The following is a 25,868-nucleotide window of genomic DNA, read 5'->3' as shown; positions in this document are numbered from 1 at the left end:
ATTGGGCATGGAAATGTTTCATGGCCTCATATGACATTCTTATGTCTGCTATTTTAATGCTGCTGTTAATCCTTTTGTAAACAATTTTACAACACCAAGTTATAGTCCAACAATTTTTATTTGAAATCGACAAGCTTTCGGAGGCTTCCTCCTTCGTCAGGTAAATGTTCAGGAGCTCCTTGAAGCCTACGCATTTATACATATAGAACAATACATGGTGTTTACAGACTGCCCCTGCAACTGCCCGTTGCCAAGGCAATCACCGTGTTCAGACAGAGAGGTGTCACCTACAGAACCCCCGAACACGGTCTGAACTCTGTCTGAACACGGTGATTGTCTTGGCAACGGGCAGTTGCAGGGGCAGTCTGTAAACACCATGTATTGTTCTATATGTATAAATGCATAGGCTTCAAGGAGCTCCTGAACATTTACCTGACGAAGGAGGAAGCCTCCGAAAGCTTGTAGATTTAAAATAAAAATTGTTGGACGATAACTTGGTGTTGTAAAATTGTTTACAATTGTCAACCCCAGTCCATCACCGGCATCTCCACGTCGTTAATCCTTTTGATGGAGTTTGTGCCTCCTTTAGAAATGCGGACTGAAGAATGTCCAATAAGGTCATGAAGCATTCGCCCGATTGTATTGGCAGCAATCATGTCTAGATCATGCAGTGTTCCTTTTGAGTTGTGTGCTCTCAATTTTCCTCAATGCACAAGTTTCAAATCCCACCTCTGTTGACAAGTGGCCCTCTTTAAATTGCCCCACAACACTGTGGATTTCCATTTAGGTTAGGAGACCAACTCTAACACTGTTCTCAAGGCCTGGCTTGAAAATGTGAGCCGCAGCAGGTGACTGACATGCTGTGTAAATGGTGTGGTACACGAGCAACAGAAAAACAAAACAGAAAAATGGGCAAAACTCAGAAAAATTCAGGGGGCCAGACTGAAACTGCTGTCATCCTTGTACAATGAACATAATTTATCTGCCCAGACAAAGACATGGAGAAATTAGATGTGATAGATGTTTGTGTGAGTGAAAGATGCAGGGGAATTAGCCGAAGAAGCTCAATGGTTACAAAGTTGTCTAATCAATATAATCTCTTTGTAAGAGGTTCTTGACTTTGCTGCAAATGCCAATTTCAGGAGCAACTCTTGCATAGATCTCAAGACATAGCGTGAAAATGTGAGATGTCAGGACAACGCAGCAGGTGACTGACATACTGGGTAAATGGTGTGGTACAGAGGAACCATAAAAAGAAAACATAAAAATAAGCAAAAAGCAGAATAATTCAGCGGCCCAGACTGAAACTGATGTCATCCTTGTACAATCAAAATAATTTCTCTGCCCAGTCGAACACATGGAGAGGTTGAATGTCACAACAAGCTGCAGCTGTTTGTGTGAGGTGAGTGAATGAAGCAGAGGAATTAGCTGAAGAAGCTCAAGGGTTACAAAGTTGTCTGATAAATATAATCTCTTCGGAAGAGGTTATAGCCTTTGCTGGAAATGCCAAATTCCAGGCACATGCATTATATATTGGAGTTGCCTTGACTCCTCTCCATTGAAACCAGGTTGCGTAACGGAAGTTCAATGGGACGCAGGACAAAAAGCAAAGCTCAGCAACTTGGGTGGAAACATGTGCCATTATGCTCATGGCACGTGAAAATGAAAGCTGAATGATTTCCTCACAACCGGGAATAGCAAGAGGAGAATGATTTACAAGAGGTGAACCTCTGCTCCACCCCAATATATGCAGACAACAGCCCTCCATGGGAAATGTTGGGATCAGTAATTTCCAAACAAATCATTCGCTGAACTTTGATCAAGTGTTTTACCAAAACATCTACTTATTGTAAAACCATGTTATGAAAAGGACTGGAGCTAAACTTCAATGATCTGATTCAATTATGTATTCAATAGTGATTCATATTAGGCATTGCTTCCAAGTATCTTGTATTGACTTGTGATTGCATCAGATTGTTAATAGCTGATACACTTACCAGGTGACAGTATTTGTCCATTGGTTTTGCAGGAACAGGTTGTTGTTGCTGTTGAGCTGGGAGTTATTGTTACTGTTGTTGTAGATTCGGGTATGCTGGGCGTAGTGGTGGGTGCTGTAGTGGTTTGACATTTTCCCGTGTAGTTGAAAATTTGACAACTCTCAGTACATAGAGTGAAATTACAGAAGCCCGATTTACCTGCAGAACTCACTATCGCCTGCCCTGGAAGCAAAAGCAATGAAAATTGTGATTAAGGCATCAAATTGCACATCTTAATTCAGATATTATATTTATCAATATAGACGACTGCGTCTCTTGTAATGAGATTTAAGCACTAAGAACAAGTCTGTATGGTTACAATTCAAGCACTTTACACCCCAAGGAATATGGCGTCCGGCATGGAAATTACAATTTGTATTTGCAGTTGAATGTTTCATGGGCTCATATGACATTCTTACATCTGCTATTTTAATGCTGCTGTTAACCTTTTGATTGGGATTCTGCCTCCTTTAGAAATACAGACAGTAGAATGTCCAATCAGGTCAATAAGCATTGGCACGCTTGTACTGGCAGCAATAATTTCGAAAGCATGCAGACTTTCTTTTGAGTTGTGTGCTCTCAGTTTTCCTCAACGTACAAGTTTCAAATCCACCTGTGTTGACAAGTGGCCCTCCTTAAATTGCCCCACCATACTGAGGATTTCAATTGAGGTTACAGGAGCAACTCTTGCATAGATCTCAAGACACGGCATGAAAATCTGAGATATCAGGACAGCACAGCAAGTGACTGACATACTGGGTAAATGGTGAGGTACAGAGGTACCATAAAAACAAAGCATAAAAATTAGCAAAATGCAGAATAATTCAGTGTGCCAGACTGAAACTGCTGTCATCCTTGTACAATGAACATAATTTATCTGCCCAGACAAAGACATGGAGAAGTTAGATGCGACAGCTGTTTGTGTGAGTGAATGAAGCAGGGGTATTAGCCGAAGAAGCTCAATGGTTACAAAGTTGTCTAATAAATATAATCTCTTTGTAAGAGGCTCTTGACTTTGCTGCAAATGCCAATTTCAGGCAGGCACATTATATACTAGAGTTGCCTTGACTCCTCCCTATTAATACCAGGTCTGGTTCCTGTATTTCAATAGGACACGGGTCAAAAAGCAGAGCTCAGCAACTTGGGTGGAAATCTGTGGCTTTCTGCTCCTGTCACGTGAAAGTGAAAGCTGGAGGATTTCCTCACAAATGGGAATAGCAGGAAGAGGACGATTTATAACAGGTCAGCCTGTGCTGCTCCCAAATACATGTAGTGGCCCTCCATGGGAAATGTAGGGATCAGTAGTTTCAATAGAAATCATTCGCTGAACTTTGACCGAGTGTTTTCCCAAAACATCCACTTATGGAAAGGATTGGAACTACACTTCAATGATCTGATTCAATTATGTATTCAATAGTGATTCATATTAGGCATTGCTTCCAAGTATCTCGTATTGACTTGTGATTCCATTAGATTGTTAATAGCTGATACACTTACCAGGTGACAGTATTTGTCCATTGGTTTTGCAGGAACAGGTTGTTGTTGCTGTTGAGCTGGGAGTTATTGTTACTGTTGTTGTAGATTCAGGTGTGCTGGGCGTAGTGGTGGGTGCTGTAGTGGTTTGACATTTTCCCGTGTAGTTGAAAATTTGACAACTCTCAGTACATAGAGTGAAATTACAGAAGCCCGATTTACCTGCAGAATGCACTATCGCCTGCCCTGGAAGCAAAAGCAATGAAAATTGTGAATAAGGCATCAAATTGCACCATTTAATTCAGATATTATATTTATCAATATAGATGACTGCGCCTCATTAAAGAGATTGAAATACTAAGAACAAGGCGGTACGGTTACAATTCAAGCACTTTGGACCCAAAGGAATATGGCGTCGGGCTTGGAAATTATGATTGATATTAGCACTTAATTGTTTCATGGACTCGTATGACATTCTTACATCTGCTATTTTAATGCTGCTGTTAATCTTTTGATTGGGTTTCTGCCTCCTTTAGAAATGCACACAGAAGAATGTCCAATCTGGTCAATAAACATTGGCCCGCTTGTACTGGCAGTAATAATTTTGAGACCATGCAGACTTTCTTTTGAGTTGTGTGCTCTCAGTTTTCCTCAACGTACAAGTTTCAAATCCCACCTGTGTTGACAAGTGGCCCTCCTTAAATTGCCCCACCATACTGTGGATTTCCATTAAAGTTACAGGAGCAACTCTTGCATAGATCTCAAGACATAGCGTGAAAATGTGAGATGTCAGGACAACGCAGCAGGTGACTGACATACTGGGTAAATGGTGTGGTACAGAGGAACCATAAAAACAAAACATAAAAATAAGCAAAAAGCAGAATAATTCAGCGGCCCAGACTGAAACTGATGTCATCCTTGTACAATCAAAATAATTTCTCTGCCCAGTCGAACACATGGAGAGGTTGAATGTCACAACAAGCTACAGCTGTTTGTGTGAGGTGAGTGAATGAAGCAGAGGAATTAGCTGAAGAAGCTCAAGGGTTACAAAGTTGTCTGATAAATATAATCTCTTCGGAAGAGGTTATAGCCTTTGCTGGAAATGCCAAATTCCAGGCACATGCATTATATATTGGAGTTGCCTTGACTCCTCTCCATTGAAACCAGGTTGCGTAACGGAAGTTCAATGGGACGCAGGACAAAAAGCAAAGCTCAGCAACTTGGGTGGAAACATGTGCCATTATGCTCATGGCACGTGAAAATGAAAGCTGAATGATTTCCTCACAACCGGGAATAGCAAGAGGAGAATGATTTACAACAGGTGAACCTCTGCTCCACCCCAATATATGCAGACAACAGCCCTCCATGGGAAATGTTGGGATCAGTAATTTCCAAACAAATCATTCGCTGAACTTTGATCAAGTGTTTTACCAAAACATCTACTTATTGTAAAACCATGTTATGAAAAGGACTGGAGCTAAACTTCAATGATCTGATTCAATTATGTATTCAATAGTGATTCATATTAGGCATTGCTTCCAAGTATCTTGTATTGACTTGTGATTGCATCAGATTGTTAATAGCTGATACACTTACCAGGTGACAGTATTTGTCCATTGGTTTTGCAGGAACAGGTTGTTGTTGTTGTTGAGCTGGGAGTTATTGTTACTGTTGTCGTAGATTCGGGTATGCTGGGCGTAGTGGTGGGTGCTGTAGTGGTTTGACATTTTCCCGTGTAGTTGAAAATTTGACAACTCTCAGTACATAGAGTGAAATTACAGAAGCCTGATTTACCTGCAGAACTCACTATCGCCTGCCCTGGAAGCAAAAGCAATGAAAATTGTGATTAAGGCATCAAATTGCACATCTTAATTCAGAAATTATATTTATCAACATAGACGACTGCGTCTCTTGTAATGAGATTTAAGCACTAAGAACAAGTCTGTATGGTTACAATTCAAGCACTTTACACCCCAAGGAATATGGCGTCAGGCATGGAAATTACAATTTGTATTTGCAGTTGAATGTTTCATGGGCTCATATGACATTCTTACATCTGCTATTTTAATGCTGCTGTTAATCTTTTGATTGGGATTCTGCCTCCTTTAGAAATACAGACAGTAGAATGTCCAATCAGGTCAATAAGCATTGGCACGTTTGTACTGGCAGCAATAATTTCGAAAGCATGCAGACTTTCTTTTGAGTTGTGTGCTCTCAGTTTTCCTCAACGTACAAGTTTCAAATCCACCTGTGTTGACAAGTGGCCCTCCTTAAATTGCCCCACCATACTGAGGATTTCAATTGAGGTTACAGGAGCAACTCTTGCATAGATCTCAAGACACGGCATGAAAATCTGAGATATCAGGACAGCACAGCAAGTGACTGACATACTGGGTAAATGGTGAGGTACAGAGGTACCATAAAAACAAAGCATAAAAATGAGCAAAATGCAGAATAATTCAGTGTGCCAGACTGAAACTGCTGTCATCCTTGTACAATGAACATAATTTATCTGCCCAGACAAAGACATGGAGAAGTTAGATGCGACAGCTGTTTGTGTGAGTGAATGAAGCAGGGGAATTAGCCGAAGAAGCTCAATGGTTACAAAGTTGTCTAATAAATATAATCTCTTTGTAAGAGGCTCTTGACTTTGCTGCAAATGCCAATTTCAGGCAGGCACATTATATACTAGAGTTGCCTTGACTCCTCCCTATTAATACCAGGTCTGGTTCCTGTATTTCAATAGGACACGGGTCAAAAAGCAGAGCTCAGCAACTTGGGTGGAAATCTGTGGCTTTCTGCTCCTGTCACGTGAAAGTGAAAGCTGGAGGATTTCCTCACAAATGGGAATAGCAGGAAGAGGACGATTTATAACAGGTCAGCCTGTGCTGCTCCCAAATACATGTAGTGGCCCTCCATGGGAAATGTAGGGATCAGTAGTTTCAATAGAAATCATTCGCTGAACTTTGACCGAGTGTTTTCCCAAAACATCCACTTCTCTTAAAACCATGTTATGGAAAGGATTGGAACTACACTTCAATGATCTGATTCAATTATGTATTCAATAGTGATTCATATTAGGCATTGCTTCCAAGTATCTCGTATTGACTTGTGATTCCATTAGATTGTTAATAGCTGATACACTTACCAGGTGACAGTATTTGTCCATTGGTTTTGCAGGAACAGGTTGTTGTTGCTGTTGAGCTGGGAGTTATTGTTACTGTTGTTGTAGATTCAGGTGTGCTGGGCGTAGTGGTGGGTGCTGTAGTGGTTTGACATTTTCCCGTGTAGTTGAAAATTTGACAACTCTCAGTACATAGAGTGAAATTACAGAAGCCCGATTTACCTGCAGAACTCACTATCGCCTGCCCTGGAAGCAAAAGCAATGAAAATTGTGAATAAGGCATCAAATTGCAACATTTAATTCAGATATTATATTTATCAATATAGATGACTGCGCCTCATTAAAGAGATTGAAATACTAAGAACAAGGCGGTACGGTTACAATTCAAGCACTTTGGACCCCAAGGAATATGGCGTCGGGCTTGGAAATTATGATTGATATTAGCACTTAATTGTTTCATGGACTCGTATGACATTCTTACATCTGCTATTTTAATGCTGCTGTTAATCTTTTGATTGGGTTTCTGCCTCCTTTAGAAATGCACACAGAAGAATGTCCAATCTGGTCAATAAACATTGGCCCGCTTGTACTGGCAGTAATAATTTTGAGACCATGCAGACTTTCTTTTGAGTTGTGTGCTCTCAGTTTTCCTCAACGTACAAGTTTCAAATCCCACCTGTGTTGACAAGTGGCCCTCCTTAAATTGCCCCACCATACTGTGGATTTCCATTAAAGTTACAGGAGCAACTCTTGCATAGATCTCAAGACATAGCGTGAAAATGTGAGATGTCAGGACAACGCAGCAGGTGACTGACATACTGGGTAAATGGTGTGGTACAGAGGAACCATAAAAACAAAACATAAAAATAAGCAAAAAGCAGAATAATTCAGCGGCCCAGACTGAAACTGATGTCATCCTTGTACAATCAAAATAATTTCTCTGCCCAGTCGAACACATGGAGAGGTTGAATGTCACAACAAGCTACAGCTGTTTGTGTGAGGTGAGTGAATGAAGCAGAGGAATTAGCTGAAGAAGCTCAAGGGTTACAAAGTTGTCTGATAAATATAATCTCTTCGGAAGAGGTTATAGCCTTTGCTGGAAATGCCAAATTCCAGGCACATGCATTATATATTGGAGTTGCCTTGACTCCTCTCCATTGAAACCAGGTTGCGTAACGGAAGTTCAATGGGACGCAGGACAAAAAGCAAAGCTCAGCAACTTGGGTGGAAACATGTGCCATTATGCTCATGGCACGTGAAAATGAAAGCTGAATGATTTCCTCACAACCGGGAATAGCAAGAGGAGAATGATTTACAACAGGTGAACCTCTGCTCCACCCCAATATATGCAGACAACAGCCCTCCATGGGAAATGTTGGGATCAGTAATTTCCAAACAAATCATTCGCTGAACTTTGATCAAGTGTTTTACCAAAACATCTACTTATTGTAAAACCATGTTATGAAAAGGACTGGAGCTAAACTTCAATGATCTGATTCAATTATGTATTCAATAGTGATTCATATTAGGCATTGCTTCCAAGTATCTTGTATTGACTTGTTATTGCATCAGATTGTTAATAGCTGATACACTTACCAGGTGACAGTATTTGTCCATTGGTTTTGCAGGAACAGGTTGTTGTTGCTGTTGAGCTGGGAGTTATTGTTACTGTTGTCGTAGATTCGGGTATGCTGGGCGTAGTGGTGGGTGCTGTAGTGGTTTGACATTTTCCCGTGTAGTTGAAAATTTGACAACTCTCAGTACATAGAGTGAAATTACAGAAGCCCGATTTACCTGCAGAACTCACTATCGCCTGCCCTGGAAGCAAAAGCAATGAAAATTGTGATTAAGGCATCAAATTGCACATCTTAATTCAGATATTATATTTATCAACATAGACGACTGCGTCTCTTGTAATGAGATTTAAGCACTAAGAACAAGTCTGTATGGTTACAATTCAAGCACTTTACACCCCAAGGAATATGGCGTCAGGCATGGAAATTACAATTTGTATTTGCAGTTGAATGTTTCATGGGCTCATATGACATTCTTACATCTGCTATTTTAATGCTGCTGTTAATCTTTTGATTGGGATTCTGCCTCCTTTAGAAATACAGACAGTAGAATGTCCAATCAGGTCAATAAGCATTGGCACGCTTGTACTGGCAGGAATAATTTCGAAAGCATGCAGACTTTCTTTTGAGTTGTGTGCTCTCAGTTTTCCTCAACGTACAAGTTTCAAATCCACCTGTGTTGACAAGTGGCCCTCCTTAAATTGCCCCACCATACTGAGGATTTCAATTGAGGTTACAGGAGCAACTCTTGCATAGATCTCAAGACACGGCATGAAAATCTGAGATATCAGGACAGCACAGCAAGTGACTGACATACTGGGTAAATGGTGAGGTACAGAGGTACCATGAAAACAAAGCATAAAAATGAGCAAAATGCAGAATAATTCAGTGTGCCAGACTGAAACTGCTGTCATCCTTGTACAATGAACATAATTTATCTGCCCAGACAAAGACATGGAGAAGTTAGATGCGACAGCTGTTTGTGTGAGTGAATGAAGCAGGGGTATTAGCCGAAGAAGCTCAATGGTTACAAAGTTGTCTAATAAATATAATCTCTTTGTAAGAGGCTCTTGACTTTGCTGCAAATGCCAATTTCAGGCAGGCACATTATATACTAGAGTTGCCTTGACTCCTCCCTATTAATACCAGGTCTGGTTCCTGTATTTCAATAGGACACGGGTCAAAAAGCAGAGCTCAGCAACTTGGGTGGAAATCTGTGGCTTTCTGCTCCTGTCACGTGAAAGTGAAAGCTGGAGGATTTCCTCACAAATGGGAATAGCAGGAAGAGGACGATTTATAACAGGTCAGCCTGTGCTGCTCCCAAATACATGTAGTGGCCCTCCATGGGAAATGTAGGGATCAGTAGTTTCAATAGAAATTATTCGCTGAACTTTGACCGAGTGTTTTCCCAAAACATCCACTTATGGAAAGGATTGGAACTACACTTCAATGATCTGATTCAATTATGTATTCAATAGTGATTCATATTAGGCATTGCTTCCAAGTATCTCGTATTGACTTGTGATTCCATTAGATTGTTAATAGCTGATACACTTACCAGGTGACAGTATTTGTCCATTGGTTTTGCAGGAACAGGTTGTTGTTGCTGTTGAGCTGGGAGTTACTGTTACTGTTGTTGTAGATTCGGGTGTGCTGGGCGTAGTGGTGGGTGCTGTAGTGGTTTGACATTTTCCCGTGTAGTTGAAAATTTGACAACTCTCAGTACATAGAGTGAAATTACAGAAGCCCGATTTACCTGCAGAACTCACTATCGCCTGCCCTGGAAGCAAAAGCAATGAAAATTGTGATTAAGGCATCAAATTGCACATCTTAATTCAGATATTATATTTATCAACATAGACGACTGCGTCTCTTGTAATGAGATTTAAGCACTAAGAACAAGTCTGTATGGTTACAATTCAAGCACTTTACACCCCAAGGAATATGGCGTCAGGCATGGAAATTACAATTTGTATTTGCAGTTGAATGTTTCATGGGCTCATATGACATTCTTACATCTGCTATTTTAATGCTGCTGTTAATCTTTTGATTGGGATTCTGCCTCCTTTAGAAATACAGACAGTAGAATGTCCAATCAGGTCAATAAGCATTGGCACGCTTGTACTGGCAGCAATAATTTCGAAAGCATGCAGACTCTCTTTTGAGTTGTGTGCTCTCAGTTTTCCTCAACGTACAAGTTTCAAATCCACCTGTGTTGACAAGTGGCCCTCCTTAAATTGCCCCACCATACTGAGGATTTCAATTGAGGTTACAGGAGCAACTCTTGCATAGATCTCAAGACACGGCATGAAAATCTGAGATATCAGGACAGCACAGCAAGTGACTGACATACTGGGTAAATGGTGAGGTACAGAGGTACCATAAAAACAAAGCATAAAAATGAGCAAAATGCAGAATAATTCAGTGTGCCAGACTGAAACTGCTGTCATCCTTGTACAATGAACATGATTTATCTGCCCAGACAAAGACATGGAGAAGTTAGATGCGACAGCTGTTTGTGTGAGTGAATGAAGCAGGGGAATTAGCCGAAGAAGCTCAATGGTTACAAAGTTGTCTAATAAATATAATCTCTTTGTAAGAGGCTCTTGACTTTGCTGCAAATGCCAATTTCAGGCAGGCACATTATATACTAGAGTTGCCTTGACTCCTCCCTATTAATACCAGGTCTGGTTCCTGTATTTCAATAGGACACGGGTCAAAAAGCAGAGCTCAGCAACTTGGGTGGAAATCTGTGGCTTTCTGCTCCTGTCACGTGAAAGTGAAAGCTGGAGGATTTCCTCACAAATGGGAATAGCAGGAAGAGGACGATTTATAACAGGTCAGCCTGTGCTGCTCCCAAATACATGTAGTGGCCCTCCATGGGAAATGTAGGGATCAGTAGTTTCAATAGAAATCATTCGCTGAACTTTGACCGAGTGTTTTCCCAAAACATCCACTTATGGAAAGGATTGGAACTACACTTCAATGATCTGATTCAATTATGTATTCAATAGTGATTCATATTAGGCATTGCTTCCAAGTATCTCGTATTGACTTGTGATTCCATTAGATTGTTAATAGCTGATACACTTACCAGGTGACAGTATTTGTCCATTGGTTTTGCAGGAACAGGTTGTTGTTGCTGTTGAGCTGGGAGTTATTGTTACTGTTGTTGTAGATTCAGGTGTGCTGGGCGTAGTGGTGGGTGCTGTAGTGGTTTGACATTTTCCCGTGTAGTTGAAAATTTGACAACTCTCAGTACATAGAGTGAAATTACAGAAGCCCGATTTACCTGCAGAATGCACTATCGCCTGCCCTGGAAGCAAAAGCAATGAAAATTGTGAATAAGGCATCAAATTGCACCATTTAATTCAGATATTATATTTATCAATATAGATGACTGCGCCTCATTAAAGAGATTGAAATACTAAGAACAAGGCGGTACGGTTACAATTCAAGCACTTTGGACCCCAAGGAATATGGCGTCGGGCTTGGAAATTATGATTGATATTAGCACTTAATTGTTTCATGGACTCGTATGACATTCTTACATCTGCTATTTTAATGCTGCTGTTAATCTTTTGATTGGGTTTCTGCCTCCTTTAGAAATGCACACAGAAGAATGTCCAATCTGATCAATAAACATTGGCCCGCTTGTACTGGCAGTAATAATTTTGAGACCATGCAGACTTTCTTTTGAGTTGTGTGCTCTCAGTTTTCCTCAACGTACAAGTTTCAAATCCCACCTGTGTTGACAAGTGGCCCTCCTTAAATTGCCCCACCATACTGTGGATTTCCATTGAAGTTACAGGAGCAACTCTTGCATAGATCTCAAGACATAGCGTGAAAATGTGAGATGTCAGGACAACGCAGCAGGTGACTGACATACTGGGTAAATGGTGTGGTGCAGAGGAACCATAAAAAGAAAACATAAAAATAAGCAAAAAGCAGAATAATTCAGCGGCCCAGACTGAAACTGATGTCATCCTTGCACAATCAAAATAATTTCTCTGCCCAGTCGAACACATGGAGAGGTTGAATGTCACAACAAGCTACAGCTGTTTGTGTGAGGTGAGTGAATGAAGCAGAGGAATTAGCTGAAGAAGCTCAAGGGTTACAAAGTTGTCTGATAAATATAATCTCTTCGGAAGAGGTTATAGCCTTTGCTGGAAATGCCAAATTCCAGGCACATGCATTGTATATTGGAGTTGCCTTGACTCCTCTCCATTGAAACCAGGTTGCGTTACGGAAGTTCAATGGGACGCAGGACAAAAAGCAAAGCTCAGCAACTTGGGTGGAAACATGTGCCATTATGCTTATGGCACGTGAAAATAAAAGCTGAATGATTTCCTCACAACCGGGAATAGCAAGAGGAGAATGATTTACAACAGGTGAACCTCTGCTCCACCCCAATATGTGCAGACAACAGCCCTCCATGGGAAATGTTGGGATCAGTAATTTCCAAACAAATCATTCGCTGAACTTTGATCAAGTGTTTTACCAAAACATCTACTTATTGTAAAACCATGTTATGAAAAGGACTGGAGCTAAACTTCAATGATCTGATTCAATTATGTATTCAATAGTGATTCATATTAGGCATTGCTTCCAAGTATCTTGTATTGACTTGTTATTGCATCAGATTGTTAATAGCTGATACACTTACCAGGTGACAGTATTTGTCCATTGGTTTTGCAGGAACAGGTTGTTGTTGCTGTTGAGCTGGGAGTTATTGTTACTGTTGTCGTAGATTCGGGTATGCTGGGCGTAGTGGTGGGTGCTGTAGTGGTTTGACATTTTCCCGTGTAGTTGAAAATTTGACAACTCTCAGTACATAGAGTGAAATTACAGAAGCCCGATTTACCTGCAGAACTCACTATCGCCTGCCCTGGAAGCAAAAGCAATGAAAATTGTGATTAAGGCATCAAATTGCACATCTTAATTCAGATATTATATTTATCAACATAGACGACTGCGTCTCTTGTAATGAGATTTAAGCACTAAGAACAAGTCTGTATGGTTACAATTCAAGCACTTTACACCCCAAGGAATATGGCGTCAGGCATGGAAATTACAATTTGTATTTGCAGTTGAATGTTTCATGGGCTCATATGACATTCTTACATCTGCTATTTTAATGCTGCTGTTAATCTTTTGATTGGGATTCTGCCTCCTTTAGAAATACAGACAGTAGAATGTCCAATCAGGTCAATAAGCATTGGCACGTTTGTACTGGCAGCAATAATTTCGAAAGCATGCAGACTCTCTTTTGAGTTGTGTGCTCTCAGTTTTCCTCAACGTACAAGTTTCAAATCCACCTGTGTTGACAAGTGGCCCTCCTTAAATTGCCCCACCATACTGAGGATTTCAATTGAGGTTACAGGAGCAACTCTTGCATAGATCTCAAGACACGGCATGAAAATCTGAGATATCAGGACAGCACAGCAAGTGACTGACATACTGGGTAAATGGTGAGGTACAGAGGTACCATAAAAACAAAGCATAAAAATGAGCAAAATGCAGAATAATTCAGTGTGCCAGACTGAAACTGCTGTCATCCTTGTACAATGAACATAATTTATCTGCCCAGACAAAGACATGGAGAAGTTAGATGCGACAGCTGTTTGTGTGAGTGAATGAAGCAGGGGAATTAGCCGAAGAAGCTCAATGGTTACAAAGTTGTCTAATAAATATAATCTCTTTGTAAGAGGCTCTTGACTTTGCTGCAAATGCCAATTTCAGGCAGGCACATTATATACTAGAGTTGCCTTGACTCCTCCCTATTAATACCAGGTCTGGTTCCTGTATTTCAATAGGACACGGGTCAAAAAGCAGAGCTCAGCAACTTGGGTGGAAATCTGTGGCTTTCTGCTCCTGTCACGTGAAAGTGAAAGCTGGAGGATTTCCTCACAAATGGGAATAGCAGGAAGAGGACGATTTATAACAGGTCAGCCTGTGCTGCTCCCAAATACATGTAGTGGCCCTCCATGGGAAATGTAGGGATCAGTAGTTTCAATAGAAATCATTCGCTGAACTTTGACCGAGTGTTTTCCCAAAACATCCACTTATGGAAAGGATTGGAACTACACTTCAATGATCTGATTCAATTATGTATTCAATAGTGATTCATATTAGGCATTGCTTCCAAGTATCTCGTATTGACTTGTGATTCCATTAGATTGTTAATAGCTGATACACTTACCAGGTGACAGTATTTGTCCATTGGTTTTGCAGGAACAGGTTGTTGTTGCTGTTGAGCTGGGAGTTATTGTTACTGTTGTTGTAGATTCAGGTGTGCTGGGCGTAGTGGTGGGTGCTGTAGTGGTTTGACATTTTCCCGTGTAGTTGAAAATTTGACAACTCTCAGTACATAGAGTGAAATTACAGAAGCCCGATTTACCTGCAGAATGCACTATCGCCTGCCCTGGAAGCAAAAGCAATGAAAATTGTGAATAAGGCATCAAATTGCACCATTTAATTCAGATATTATATTTATCAATATAGATGACTGCGCCTCATTAAAGAGATTGAAATACTAAGAACAAGGCGGTACGGTTACAATTCAAGCACTTTGGACCCCAAGGAATATGGCGTCGGGCTTGGAAATTATGATTGATATTAGCACTTAATTGTTTCATGGACTCGTATGACATTCTTACATCTGCTATTTTAATGCTGCTGTTAATCTTTTGATTGGGTTTCTGCCTCCTTTAGAAATGCACACAGAAGAATGTCCAATCTGGTCAATAAACATTGGCCCGCTTGTACTGGCAGTAATAATTTTGAGACCATGCAGACTTTCTTTTGAGTTGTGTGCTCTCAGTTTTCCTCAACGTACAAGTTTCAAATCCCACCTGTGTTGACAAGTGGCCCTCCTTAAATTGCCCCACCATACTGTGGATTTCCATTAAAGTTACAGGAGCAACTCTTGCATAGATCTCAAGACATAGCGTGAAAATGTGAGATGTCAGGACAACGCAGCAGGTGACTGACATACTGGGTAAATGGTGTGGTACAGAGGAACCATAAAAACAAAACATAAAAATAAGCAAAAAGCAGAATAATTCAGCGGCCCAGACTGAAACTGATGTCATCCTTGTACAATCAAAATAATTTCTCTGCCCAGTCGAACACATGGAGAGGTTGAATGTCACAACAAGCTACAGCTGTTTGTGTGAGGTGAGTGAATGAAGCAGAGGAATTAGCTGAAGAAGCTCAAGGGTTACAAAGTTGTCTGATAAATATAATCTCTTCGGAAGAGGTTATAGCCTTTGCTGGAAATGCCAAATTCCAGGCACATGCATTATATATTGGAGTTGCCTTGACTCCTCTCCATTGAAACCAGGTTGCGTAACGGAAGTTCAATGGGACGCAGGACAAAAAGCAAAGCTCAGCAACTTGGGTGGAAACATGTGCCATTATGCTCATGGCACGTGAAAATGAAAGCTGAATGATTTCCTCACAACCGGGAATAGCAAGAGGAGAATGATTTACAACAGGTGAACCTCTGCTCCACCCCAATATATGCAGACAACAGCCCTCCATGGGAAATGTTGGGATCAGTAATTTCCAAACAAATCATTCGCTGAACTTTGATCAAGTGTTTTACCAAAACATCTACTTATTGTAAAACCATGTTATGAAAAGGACTGGAGCTAAACTTCAATGATCTGATTCAATTATGTATTCAATAGTGATTCATATTAGGCATTGCTTCCAAGTATCTTGTATTGACTTGTGATTGCATCAGATTGTTAATAGCTGATACACTTACCAGGTGACAGTATTTGTCCATTGGTTTTGCAGGAACAGGTTGTTGTTGCTGTTGAGCTGGGAGTTATTGTTACTGTTGTTGTAGATTCGGGTGTGCTGGGCGTAGTGGTGGGTGCTGTAGTGGTTTGACATTTTCCCGTGTAGTTGAAAATTTGACAACTCTCAGTACATAGAGTGAAATTACAGAAGCCCGATTTACCTGCAGAACTCACTATCGCCTGCCCTGGAAGCAAAAGCAATGAAAATTGTGATTAAGGCATCAAATTGCACATCTTAATTCAGATATTATATTTATCAATATAGACGACTGCGTCTCTTGTAATGAGATTTAAGCACTAAGAACAAGTCTGTATGGTTACAATTCAAGCACTTTACACCCCAAGGAATATGGCGTCAGGCATGGAAATTACAATTTGTATTTGCAGTTGAATGTTTCATGGGCTCATATGACATTCTTACATCTGCTATTTTAATGCTGCTGTTAATCTTTTGATTGGGATTCTGCCTCCTTTAGAAATACAGACAGTAGAATGTCCAATCAGGTCAATAAGCATTGGCACGCTTGTACTGGCAGGAATAATTTCGAAAGCATGCAGACTTTCTTTTGAGTTGTGTGCTCTCAGTTTTCCTCAACGTACAAGTTTCAAATCCACCTGTGTTGACAAGTGGCCCTCCTTAAATTGCCCCACCATACTGAGGATTTCAATTGAGGTTACAGGAGCAACTCTTGCATAGATCTCAAGACACGGCATGAAAATCTGAGATATCAGGACAGCACAGCAAGTGACTGACATACTGGGTAAATGGTGAGGTACAGAGGTACCATAAAAACAAAGCATAAAAATGAGCAAAATGCAGAATAATTCAGTGTGCCAGACTGAAACTGCTGTCATCCTTGTACAATGAACATAATTTATCTGCCCAGACAAAGACATGGAGAAGTTAGATGCGACAGCTGTTTGTGTGAGTGAATGAAGCAGGGGAATTAGCCGAAGAAGCTCAATGGTTACAAAGTTGTCTAATAAATATAATCTCTTTGTAAGAGGCTCTTGACTTTGCTGCAAATGCCAATTTCAGGCAGGCACATTATATACTAGAGTTGCCTTGACTCCTCCCTATTAATACCAGGTCTGGTTCCTGTATTTCAATAGGACACGGGTCAAAAAGCAGAGCTCAGCAACTTGGGTGGAAATCTGTGGCTTTCTGCTCCTGTCACGTGAAAGTGAAAGCTGGAGGATTTCCTCACAAATGGGAATAGCAGGAAGAGGACGATTTATAACAGGTCAGCCTGTGCTGCTCCCAAATACATGTAGTGGCCCTCCATGGGAAATGTAGGGATCAGTAGTTTCAATAGAAATCATTCGCTGAACTTTGACCGAGTGTTTTCCCAAAACATCCACTTATGGAAAGGATTGGAACTACACTTCAATGATCTGATTCAATTATGTATTCAATAGTGATTCATATTAGGCATTGCTTCCAAGTATCTTGTATTGACTTGTGATTGCATCAGATTGTTAATAGCTGATACACTTACCAGGTGACAGTATTTGTCCATTGGTTTTGCAGGAACAGGTTGTTGTTGCTGTTGAGCTGGGAGTTATTGTTACTGTTGTTGTAGATTCGGGTGTGCTGGGCGTAGTGGTGGGTGCTGTAGTGGTTTGACATTTTCCCGTGTAGTTGAAAATTTGACAACTCTCAGTACATAGAGTGAAATTACAGAAGCCCGATTTACCTGCAGAATGCACTATCGCCTGCCCTGGAAGCAAAAGCAATGAAAATTGTGAATAAGGCATCAAATTGCACCATTTAATTCAGATATTATATTTATCAATATAGATGACTGCGCCTCATTAAAGAGATTGAAATACTAAGAACAAGGCGGTACGGTTACAATTCAAGCACTTTGGACCCAAAGGAATATGGCGTCGGGCTTGGAAATTATGATTGATATTAGCACTTAATTGTTTCATGGACTCGTATGACATTCTTACATCTGCTATTTTAATGCTGCTGTTAATCTTTTGATTGGGTTTCTGCCTCCTTTAGAAATGCACACAGAAGAATGTCCAATCTGGTCAATAAACATTGGCCCGCTTGTACTGGCAGTAATAATTTTGAGACCATGCAGACTTTCTTTTGAGTTGTGTGCTCTCAGTTTTCCTCAACGTACAAGTTTCAAATCCCACCTGTGTTGACAAGTGGCCCTCCTTAAATTGCCCCACCATACTGTGGATTTCCATTAAAGTTACAGGAGCAACTCTTGCATAGATCTCAAGACATAGCGTGAAAATGTGAGATGTCAGGACAACGCAGCAGGTGACTGACATACTGGGTAAATGGTGTGGTACAGAGGAACCATAAAAACAAAACATAAAAATAAGCAAAAAGCAGAATAATTCAGCGGCCCAGACTGAAACTGATGTCATCCTTGTACAATCAAAATAATTTCTCTGCCCAGTCGAACACATGGAGAGGTTGAATGTCACAACAAGCTACAGCTGTTTGTGTGAGGTGAGTGAATGAAGCAGAGGAATTAGCTGAAGAAGCTCAAGGGTTACAAAGTTGTCTGATAAATATAATCTCTTCGGAAGAGGTTATAGCCTTTGCTGGAAATGCCAAATTCCAGGCACATGCATTATATATTGGAGTTGCCTTGACTCCTCTCCATTGAAACCAGGTTGCGTAACGGAAGTTCAATGGGACGCAGGACAAAAAGCATAGCTCAGCAACTTGGGTGGAAACATGTGCCATTATGCTCATGGCACGTGAAAATGAAAGCTGAATGATTTCCTCACAACCGGGAATAGCAAGAGGAGAATGATTTACAACAGGTAACCTCTGCTCCACCCCAATATATGCAGACAACAGCCCTCCATGGGAAATGTTGGGATCAGTAATTTCCAAACAAATCATTCGCTGAACTTTGATCAAGTGTTTTACCAAAACATCTACTTATTGTAAAACCATGTTATGAAAAGGACTGGAGCTAAACTTCAATGATCTGATTCAATTATGTATTCAATAGTGATTCATATTAGGCATTGCTTCCAAGTATCTTGTATTGACTTGTGATTGCATCAGATTGTTAATAGCTGATACACTTACCAGGTGACAGTATTTGTCCATTGGTTTTGCAGGAACAGGTTGTTGTTGCTGTTGAGCTGGGAGTTATTGTTACTGTTGTTGTAGATTCGGGTGTGCTGGGCGTAGTGGTGGGTGCTGTAGTGGTTTGACATTTTCCCGTGTAGCTGAAAATTTGACAACTCTCAGTACATAGAGTGAAATTACAGAAGCCCGATTTACCTGCAGAACTCACTATCGCCTGCCCTGGAAGCAAAAGCAATGAAAATTGTGATTAAGGCATCAAATTGCACATCTTAATTCAGATATTATATTTATCAATATAGACGACTGCGTCTCTTGTAATGAGATTTAAGCACTAAGAACAAGTCTGTATGGTTACAATTCAAGCACTTTACACCCCAAGGAATATGGCGTCAGGCATGGAAATTACAATTTGTATTTGCAGTTGAATGTTTCATGGGCTCATATGACATTCTTACATCTGCTATTTTAATGCTGCTGTTAATCTTTTGATTGGGATTCTGCCTCCTTTAGAAATACAGACAGTAGAATGTCCAATCAGGTCAATAAGCATTGGCACGCTTGTACTGGCAGCAATAATTTCGAAAGCATGCAGACTTTCTTTTGAGTTGTGTGCTCTCAGTTTTCCTCAACGTACAAGTTTCAAATCCACCTGTGTTGACAAGTGGCCCTCCTTAAATTGCCCCACCATACTGAGGATTTCAATTGAGGTTACAGGAGCAACTCTTGCATAGATCTCAAGACACGGCATGAAAATCTGAGATATCAGGACAGCACAGCAAGTGACTGACATACTGGGTAAATGGTGAGGTACAGAGGTACCATAAAAACAAAGCATAAAAATGAGCAAAATGCAGAATAATTCAGTGTGCCAGACTGAAACTGCTGTCATCCTTGTACAATGAACATAATTTATCTGCCCAGACAAAGACATGGAGAAGTTAGATGCGACAGCTGTTTGTGTGAGTGAATGAAGCAGGGGAATTAGCCGAAGAAGCTCAATGGTTACAAAGTTGTCTTATAAATATAATCTCTTTGTAAGAGGCTCTTGACTTTGCTGCAAATGCCAATTTCAGGCAGGCACATTATATACTAGAGTTGCCTTGACTCCTCCCTATTAATACCAGGTCTGGTTCCTGTATTTCAATAGGACACGGGTCAAAAAGCAGAGCTCAGCAACTTGGGTGGAAATCTGTGGCTTTCTGCTCCTGTCACGTGAAAGTGAAAGCTGGAGGATTTCCTCACAAATGGGAATAGCAGGAAGAGGACGATTTATAACAGGTCAGCCTGTGCTGCTCCCAAATACATGTAGTGGCCCTCCATGGGAAATGTAGGGATCAGTAGTTTCAATAGAAATCATTCGCTGAACTTTGACCGAGTGTTTTCCCAAAACATCCACTTATGGAAAGGATTGGAACTACACTTCAATGATCTGATTCAATTATGTATTCAATAGTGATTCATATTAGGCATTGCTTCCAAGTATCTCGTATTGACTTGTGATTCCATTAGATTGTTAATAGCTGATACACTTACCAGGTGACAGTATTTGTCCATTGGTTTTGCAGGAACAGGTTGTTGTTGCTGTTGAGCTGGGAGTTATTGTTACTGTTGTTGTAGATTCAGGTGTGCTGGGCGTAGTGGTGGGTGCTGTAGTGGTTTGACATTTTCCCGTGTAGTTGAAAATTTGACAACTCTCAGTACATAGAGTGAAATTACAGAAGCCCGATTTACCTGCAGAACTCACTATCGCCTGCCCTGGAAGCAAAAGCAATGAAAATTGTGAATAAGGCATCAAATTGCATCATTTAATTCAGATATTATATTTATCAATATAGATGACTGCGCCTCATTAAAGAGATTGAAATACTAAGAACAAGGCGGTACGGTTACAATTCAAGCACTTTGGACCCCAAGGAATATGGCGTCGGGCTTGGAAATTATGATTGATATTAGCACTTAATTGTTTCATGGACTCGTATGACATTCTTACATCTGCTATTTTAATGCTGCTGTTAATCTTTTGATTGGGTTTCTGCCTCCTTTAGAAATGCACACAGAAGAATGTCCAATCTGGTCAATAAACATTGGCCCGCTTGTACTGGCAGTAATAATTTTGAGACCATGCAGTCTTTCTTTTGAGTTGTGTGCTCTCAGTTTTCCTCAACGTACAAGTTTCAAATCCCACCTGTGTTGACAAGTGGCCCTCCTTAAATTGCCCCACCATACTGTGGATTTCCATTAAAGTTACAGGAGCAACTCTTGCATAGATCTCAAGACATAGCGTGAAAATGTGAGATGTCAGGACAACGCAGCAGGTGACTGACATACTGGGTAAATGGTGTGGTACAGAGGAACCATAAAAAGAAAACATAAAAATAAGCAAAAAGCAGAATAATTCAGCGGCCCAGACTGAAACTGATGTCATCCTTGTACAATCAAAATAATTTCTCTGCCCAGTCGAACACATGGAGAGGTTGAATGTCACAACAAGCTACAGCTGTTTGTGTGAGGTGAGTGAATGAAGCAGAGGAATTAGCTGAAGAAGCTCAAGGGTTACAAAGTTGTCTGATAAATATAATCTCTTCGGAAGAGGTTATAGCCTTTGCTGGAAATGCCAAATTCCAGGCACATGCATTATATATTGGAGTTGCCTTGACTCCTCTCCATTGAAACCAGGTTGCGTAACGGAAGTTCAATGGGACGCAGGACAAAAAGCAAAGCTCAGCAACTTGGGTGGAAACATGTGCCATTATGCTCATGGCACGTGAAAATGAAAGCTGAATGATTTCCTCACAATCGGGAATAGCAAGAGGAGAATGATTTACAACAGGTGAACCTCTGCTCCACCCCAATATATGCAGACAACAGCCCTCCATGGGAAATGTTGGGATCAGTAATTTCCAAACAAATCATTCGCTGAACTTTGATCAAGTGTTTTACCAAAACATCTACTTATTGTAAAACCATGTTATGAAAAGGACTGGAGCTAAACTTCAATGATCTGATTCAATTATGTATTCAATAGTGATTCATATTAGGCATTGCTTCCAAGTATCTTGTATTGACTTGTGATTGCATCAGATTGTTAATAGCTGATACACTTACCAGGTGACAGTATTTGTCCATTGGTTTTGCAGGAACAGGTTGTTGTTGCTGTTGAGCTGGGAGTTATTGTTACTGTTGTTGTAGATTCGGGTGTGCTGGGCGTAGTGGTGGGTGCTGTAGTGGTTTGACATTTTCCCGTGTAGCTGAAAATTTGACAACTCTCAGTACATAGAGTGAAATTACAGAAGCCCGATTTACCTGCAGAACTCACTATCGCCTGCCCTGGAAGCAAAAGCAATGAAAATTGTGATTAAGGCATCAAATTGCACATCTTAATTCAGATATTATATTTATCAATATAGACGACTGCGTCTCTTGTAATGAGATTTAAGCACTAAGAACAAGTCTGTATGGTTACAATTCAAGCACTTTACACCCCAAGGAATATGGCGTCAGGCATGGAAATTACAATTTGTATTTGCAGTTGAATGTTTCATGGGCTCATATGACATTCTTACATCTGCTATTTTAATGCTGCTGTTAATCTTTTGATTGGGATTCTGCCTCCTTTAGAAATACAGACAGTAGAATGTCCAATCAGGTCAATAAGCATTGGCACGCTTGTACTGGCAGCAATAATTTCGAAAGCATGCAGACTTTCTTTTGAGTTGTGTGCTCTCAGTTTTCCTCAACGTACAAGTTTCAAATCCACCTGTGTTGACAAGTGGCCCTCCTTAAATTGCCCCACCATACTGAGGATTTCAATTGAGGTTACAGGAGCAACTCTTGCATAGATCTCAAGACACGGCATGAAAATCTGAGATATCAGGACAGCACAGCAAGTGACTGACATACTGGGTAAATGGTGAGGTACAGAGGTACCATAAAAACAAAGCATAAAAATGAGCAAAATGCAGAATAATTCAGTGTGCCAGACTGAAACTGCTGTCATCCTTGTACAATGAACATAATTTATCTGCCCAGACAAAGACATGGAGAAGTTAGATGCGACAGCTGTTTGTGTGAGTGAATGAAGCAGGGGAATTAGCCGAAGAAGCTCAATGGTTACAAAGTTGTCTAATAAATATAATCTCTTTGTAAGAGGCTCTTGACTTTGCTGCAAATGCCAATTTCAGGCAGGCACATTATATACTAGAGTTGCCTTGACTCCTCCCTATTAATACCAGGTCTGGTTCCTGTATTTCAATAGGACACGGGTCAAAAAGCAGAGCTCAGCAACTTGGGTGGAAATCTGTGGCTTTCTGCTCCTGTCACGTGAAAGTGAAAGCTGGAGGATTTCCTCACAAATGGGAATAGCAGGAAGAGGACGATTTATAACAGGTCAGCCTGTGCTGCTCCCAAATACATGTAGTGGCCCTCCATGGGAAATGTAGGGATCAGTAGTTTCAATAGAAATCATTCGCTGAACTTTGACCGAGTGTTTTCCCAAAACATCCACTTATGGAAAGGATTGGAACTACACTTCAATGATCTGATTCAATTATGTATTCAATAGTGATTCATATTAGGCATTGCTTCCAAGTATCTCGTATTGACTTGTGATTCCATTAGATTGTTAATAGCTGATACACTTACCAGGTGACAGTATTTGTCCATTGGTTTTGCAGGAACAGGTTGTTGTTGCTGTTGAGCTGGGAGTTATTGTTACTGTTGTTGTAGATTCAGGTGTGCTGGGCGTAGTGGTGGGTGCTGTAGTGGTTTGACATTTTCCCGTGTAGTTGAAAATTTGACAACTCTCAGTACATAGAGTGAAATTACAGAAGCCCGATTTACCTGCAGAATGCACTATCGCCTGCCCTGGAAGCAAAAGCAATGAAAATTGTGAATAAGGCATCAAATTGCACCATTTAATTCAGATATTATATTTATCAATATAGATGACTGCGCCTCATTAAAGAGATTGAAATACTAAGAACAAGGCGGTACGGTTACAATTCAAGCACTTTGGACCCCAAGGAATATGGCGTCGGGCTTGGAAATTATGATTGATATTAGCACTTAATTGTTTCATGGACTCGTATGACATTCTTACATCTGCTATTTTAATGCTGCTGTTAATCTTTTGATTGGGTTTCTGCCTCCTTTAGAAATGCACACAGAAGAATGTCCAATCTGGTCAATAAACATTGGCCCGCTTGTACTGGCAGTAATAATTTTGAGACCATGCAGACTTTCTTTTGAGTTGTGTGCTCTCAGTTTTCCTCAACGTACAAGTTTCAAATCCCACCTGTGTTGACAAGTGGCCCTCCTTAAATTGCCCCACCATACTGTGGATTTCCATTAAAGTTACAGGAGCAACTCTTGCATAGATCTCAAGACATAGCGTGAAAATGTGAGATGTCAGGACAACGCAGCAGGTGACTGACATACTGGGTAAATGGTGTGGTACAGAGGAACCATAAAAACAAAACATAAAAATAAGCAAAAAGCAGAATAATTCAGCGGCCCAGACTGAAACTGATGTCATCCTTGTACAATCAAAATAATTTCTCTGCCCAGTCGAACACATGGAGAGGTTGAATGTCACAACAAGCTACAGCTGTTTGTGTGAGGTGAGTGAATGAAGCAGAGGAATTAGCTGAAGAAGCTCAAGGGTTACAAAGTTGTCTGATAAATATAATCTCTTCGGAAGAGGTTATAGCCTTTGCTGGAAATGCCAAATTCCAGGCACATGCATTATATATTGGAGTTGCCTTGACTCCTCTCCATTGAAACCAGGTTGCGTAACGGAAGTTCAATGGGACGCAGGACAAAAAGCAAAGCTCAGCAACTTGGGTGGAAACATGTGCCATTATGCTCATGGCACGTGAAAATGAAAGCTGAATGATTTCCTCACAATCGGGAATAGCAAGAGGAGAATGATTTACAACAGGTGAACCTCTGCTCCACCCCAATATATGCAGACAACAGCCCTCCATGGGAAATGTTGGGATCAGTAATTTCCAAACAAATCATTCGCTGAACTTTGATCAAGTGTTTTACCAAAACATCTACTTATTGTAAAACCATGTTATGAAAAGGACTGGAGCTAAACTTCAATGATCTGATTCAATTATGTATTCAATAGTGATTCATATTAGGCATTGCTTCCAAGTATCTTGTATTGACTTGTGATTGCATCAGATTGTTAATAGCTGATACACTTACCAGGTGACAGTATTTGACCATTGGTTTTGCAGGAACAGGTTGTTGTTGCTGTTGAGCTGGGAGTTATTGTTACTGTTGTTGTAGATTCGGGTGTGCTGGGCGTAGTGGTGGGTGCTGTAGTGGTTTGACATTTTCCCGTGTAGTTGAAAATTTGACAACTCTCAGTACATAGAGTGAAATTACAGAAGCCCGATTTACCTGCAGAACTCACTATCGCCTGCCCTGGAAGCAAAAGCAATGAAAATTGTGATTAAGGCATCAAATTGCACATCTTAATTCAGATATTATATTTATCAATATAGACGACTGCGTCTCTTGTAATGAGATTTAAGCACTAAGAACAAGTCTGTATGGTTACAATTCAAGCACTTTACACCCCAAGGAATATGGCGTCAGGCATGGAAATTACAATTTGTATTTGCAGTTGAATGTTTCATGGGCTCATATGACATTCTTACATCTGCTATTTTAATGCTGCTGTTAATCTTTTGATTGGGATTCTGCCTCCTTTAGAAATACAGACAGTAGAATGTCCAATCAGGTCAATAAGCATTGGCACCCTTG

General features: G+C 40.5%; 1 protein-coding gene across 1 annotated transcript in view; it reads right to left on the bottom strand.

Moving 5' to 3' along the window:
• Nucleotides 1–25,868, bottom strand: part of LOC137328121 (mucin-2-like) — a 216,875-nt gene that overhangs the window by 40,806 nt on the left and 150,201 nt on the right. The window contains exons 59-72 of the mRNA XM_067994299.1: nucleotides 25,516–25,526; nucleotides 22,197–22,339; nucleotides 19,089–19,231; nucleotides 17,554–17,739; nucleotides 15,982–16,095; nucleotides 14,410–14,631; nucleotides 13,072–13,095; nucleotides 11,338–11,523; nucleotides 9,766–9,879; nucleotides 8,266–8,451; nucleotides 6,658–6,771; nucleotides 5,304–5,327; nucleotides 3,534–3,755; nucleotides 2,196–2,219 (exon numbers count right to left, since the gene is read on the bottom strand). Of these exons, the coding sequence (XP_067850400.1) occupies nucleotides 2,196–2,219; nucleotides 3,534–3,755; nucleotides 5,304–5,327; nucleotides 6,658–6,771; nucleotides 8,266–8,451; nucleotides 9,766–9,879; nucleotides 11,338–11,523; nucleotides 13,072–13,095; nucleotides 14,410–14,631; nucleotides 15,982–16,095; nucleotides 17,554–17,739; nucleotides 19,089–19,231; nucleotides 22,197–22,339; nucleotides 25,516–25,526 (1,713 nt within the window). The remainder of the gene's footprint in view (nucleotides 1–2,195; nucleotides 2,220–3,533; nucleotides 3,756–5,303; nucleotides 5,328–6,657; nucleotides 6,772–8,265; nucleotides 8,452–9,765; nucleotides 9,880–11,337; nucleotides 11,524–13,071; nucleotides 13,096–14,409; nucleotides 14,632–15,981; nucleotides 16,096–17,553; nucleotides 17,740–19,088; nucleotides 19,232–22,196; nucleotides 22,340–25,515; nucleotides 25,527–25,868) is intronic.

This window comes from Heptranchias perlo, chromosome 12 (assembly GCF_035084215.1).
Source record: "Heptranchias perlo isolate sHepPer1 chromosome 12, sHepPer1.hap1, whole genome shotgun sequence".
Taxonomy (NCBI): domain Eukaryota; kingdom Metazoa; phylum Chordata; class Chondrichthyes; order Hexanchiformes; family Hexanchidae; genus Heptranchias; species Heptranchias perlo.
Note: the sequence above shows the minus strand (reverse complement) of the source record. Positions and strands in the feature narration are given on the sequence as shown.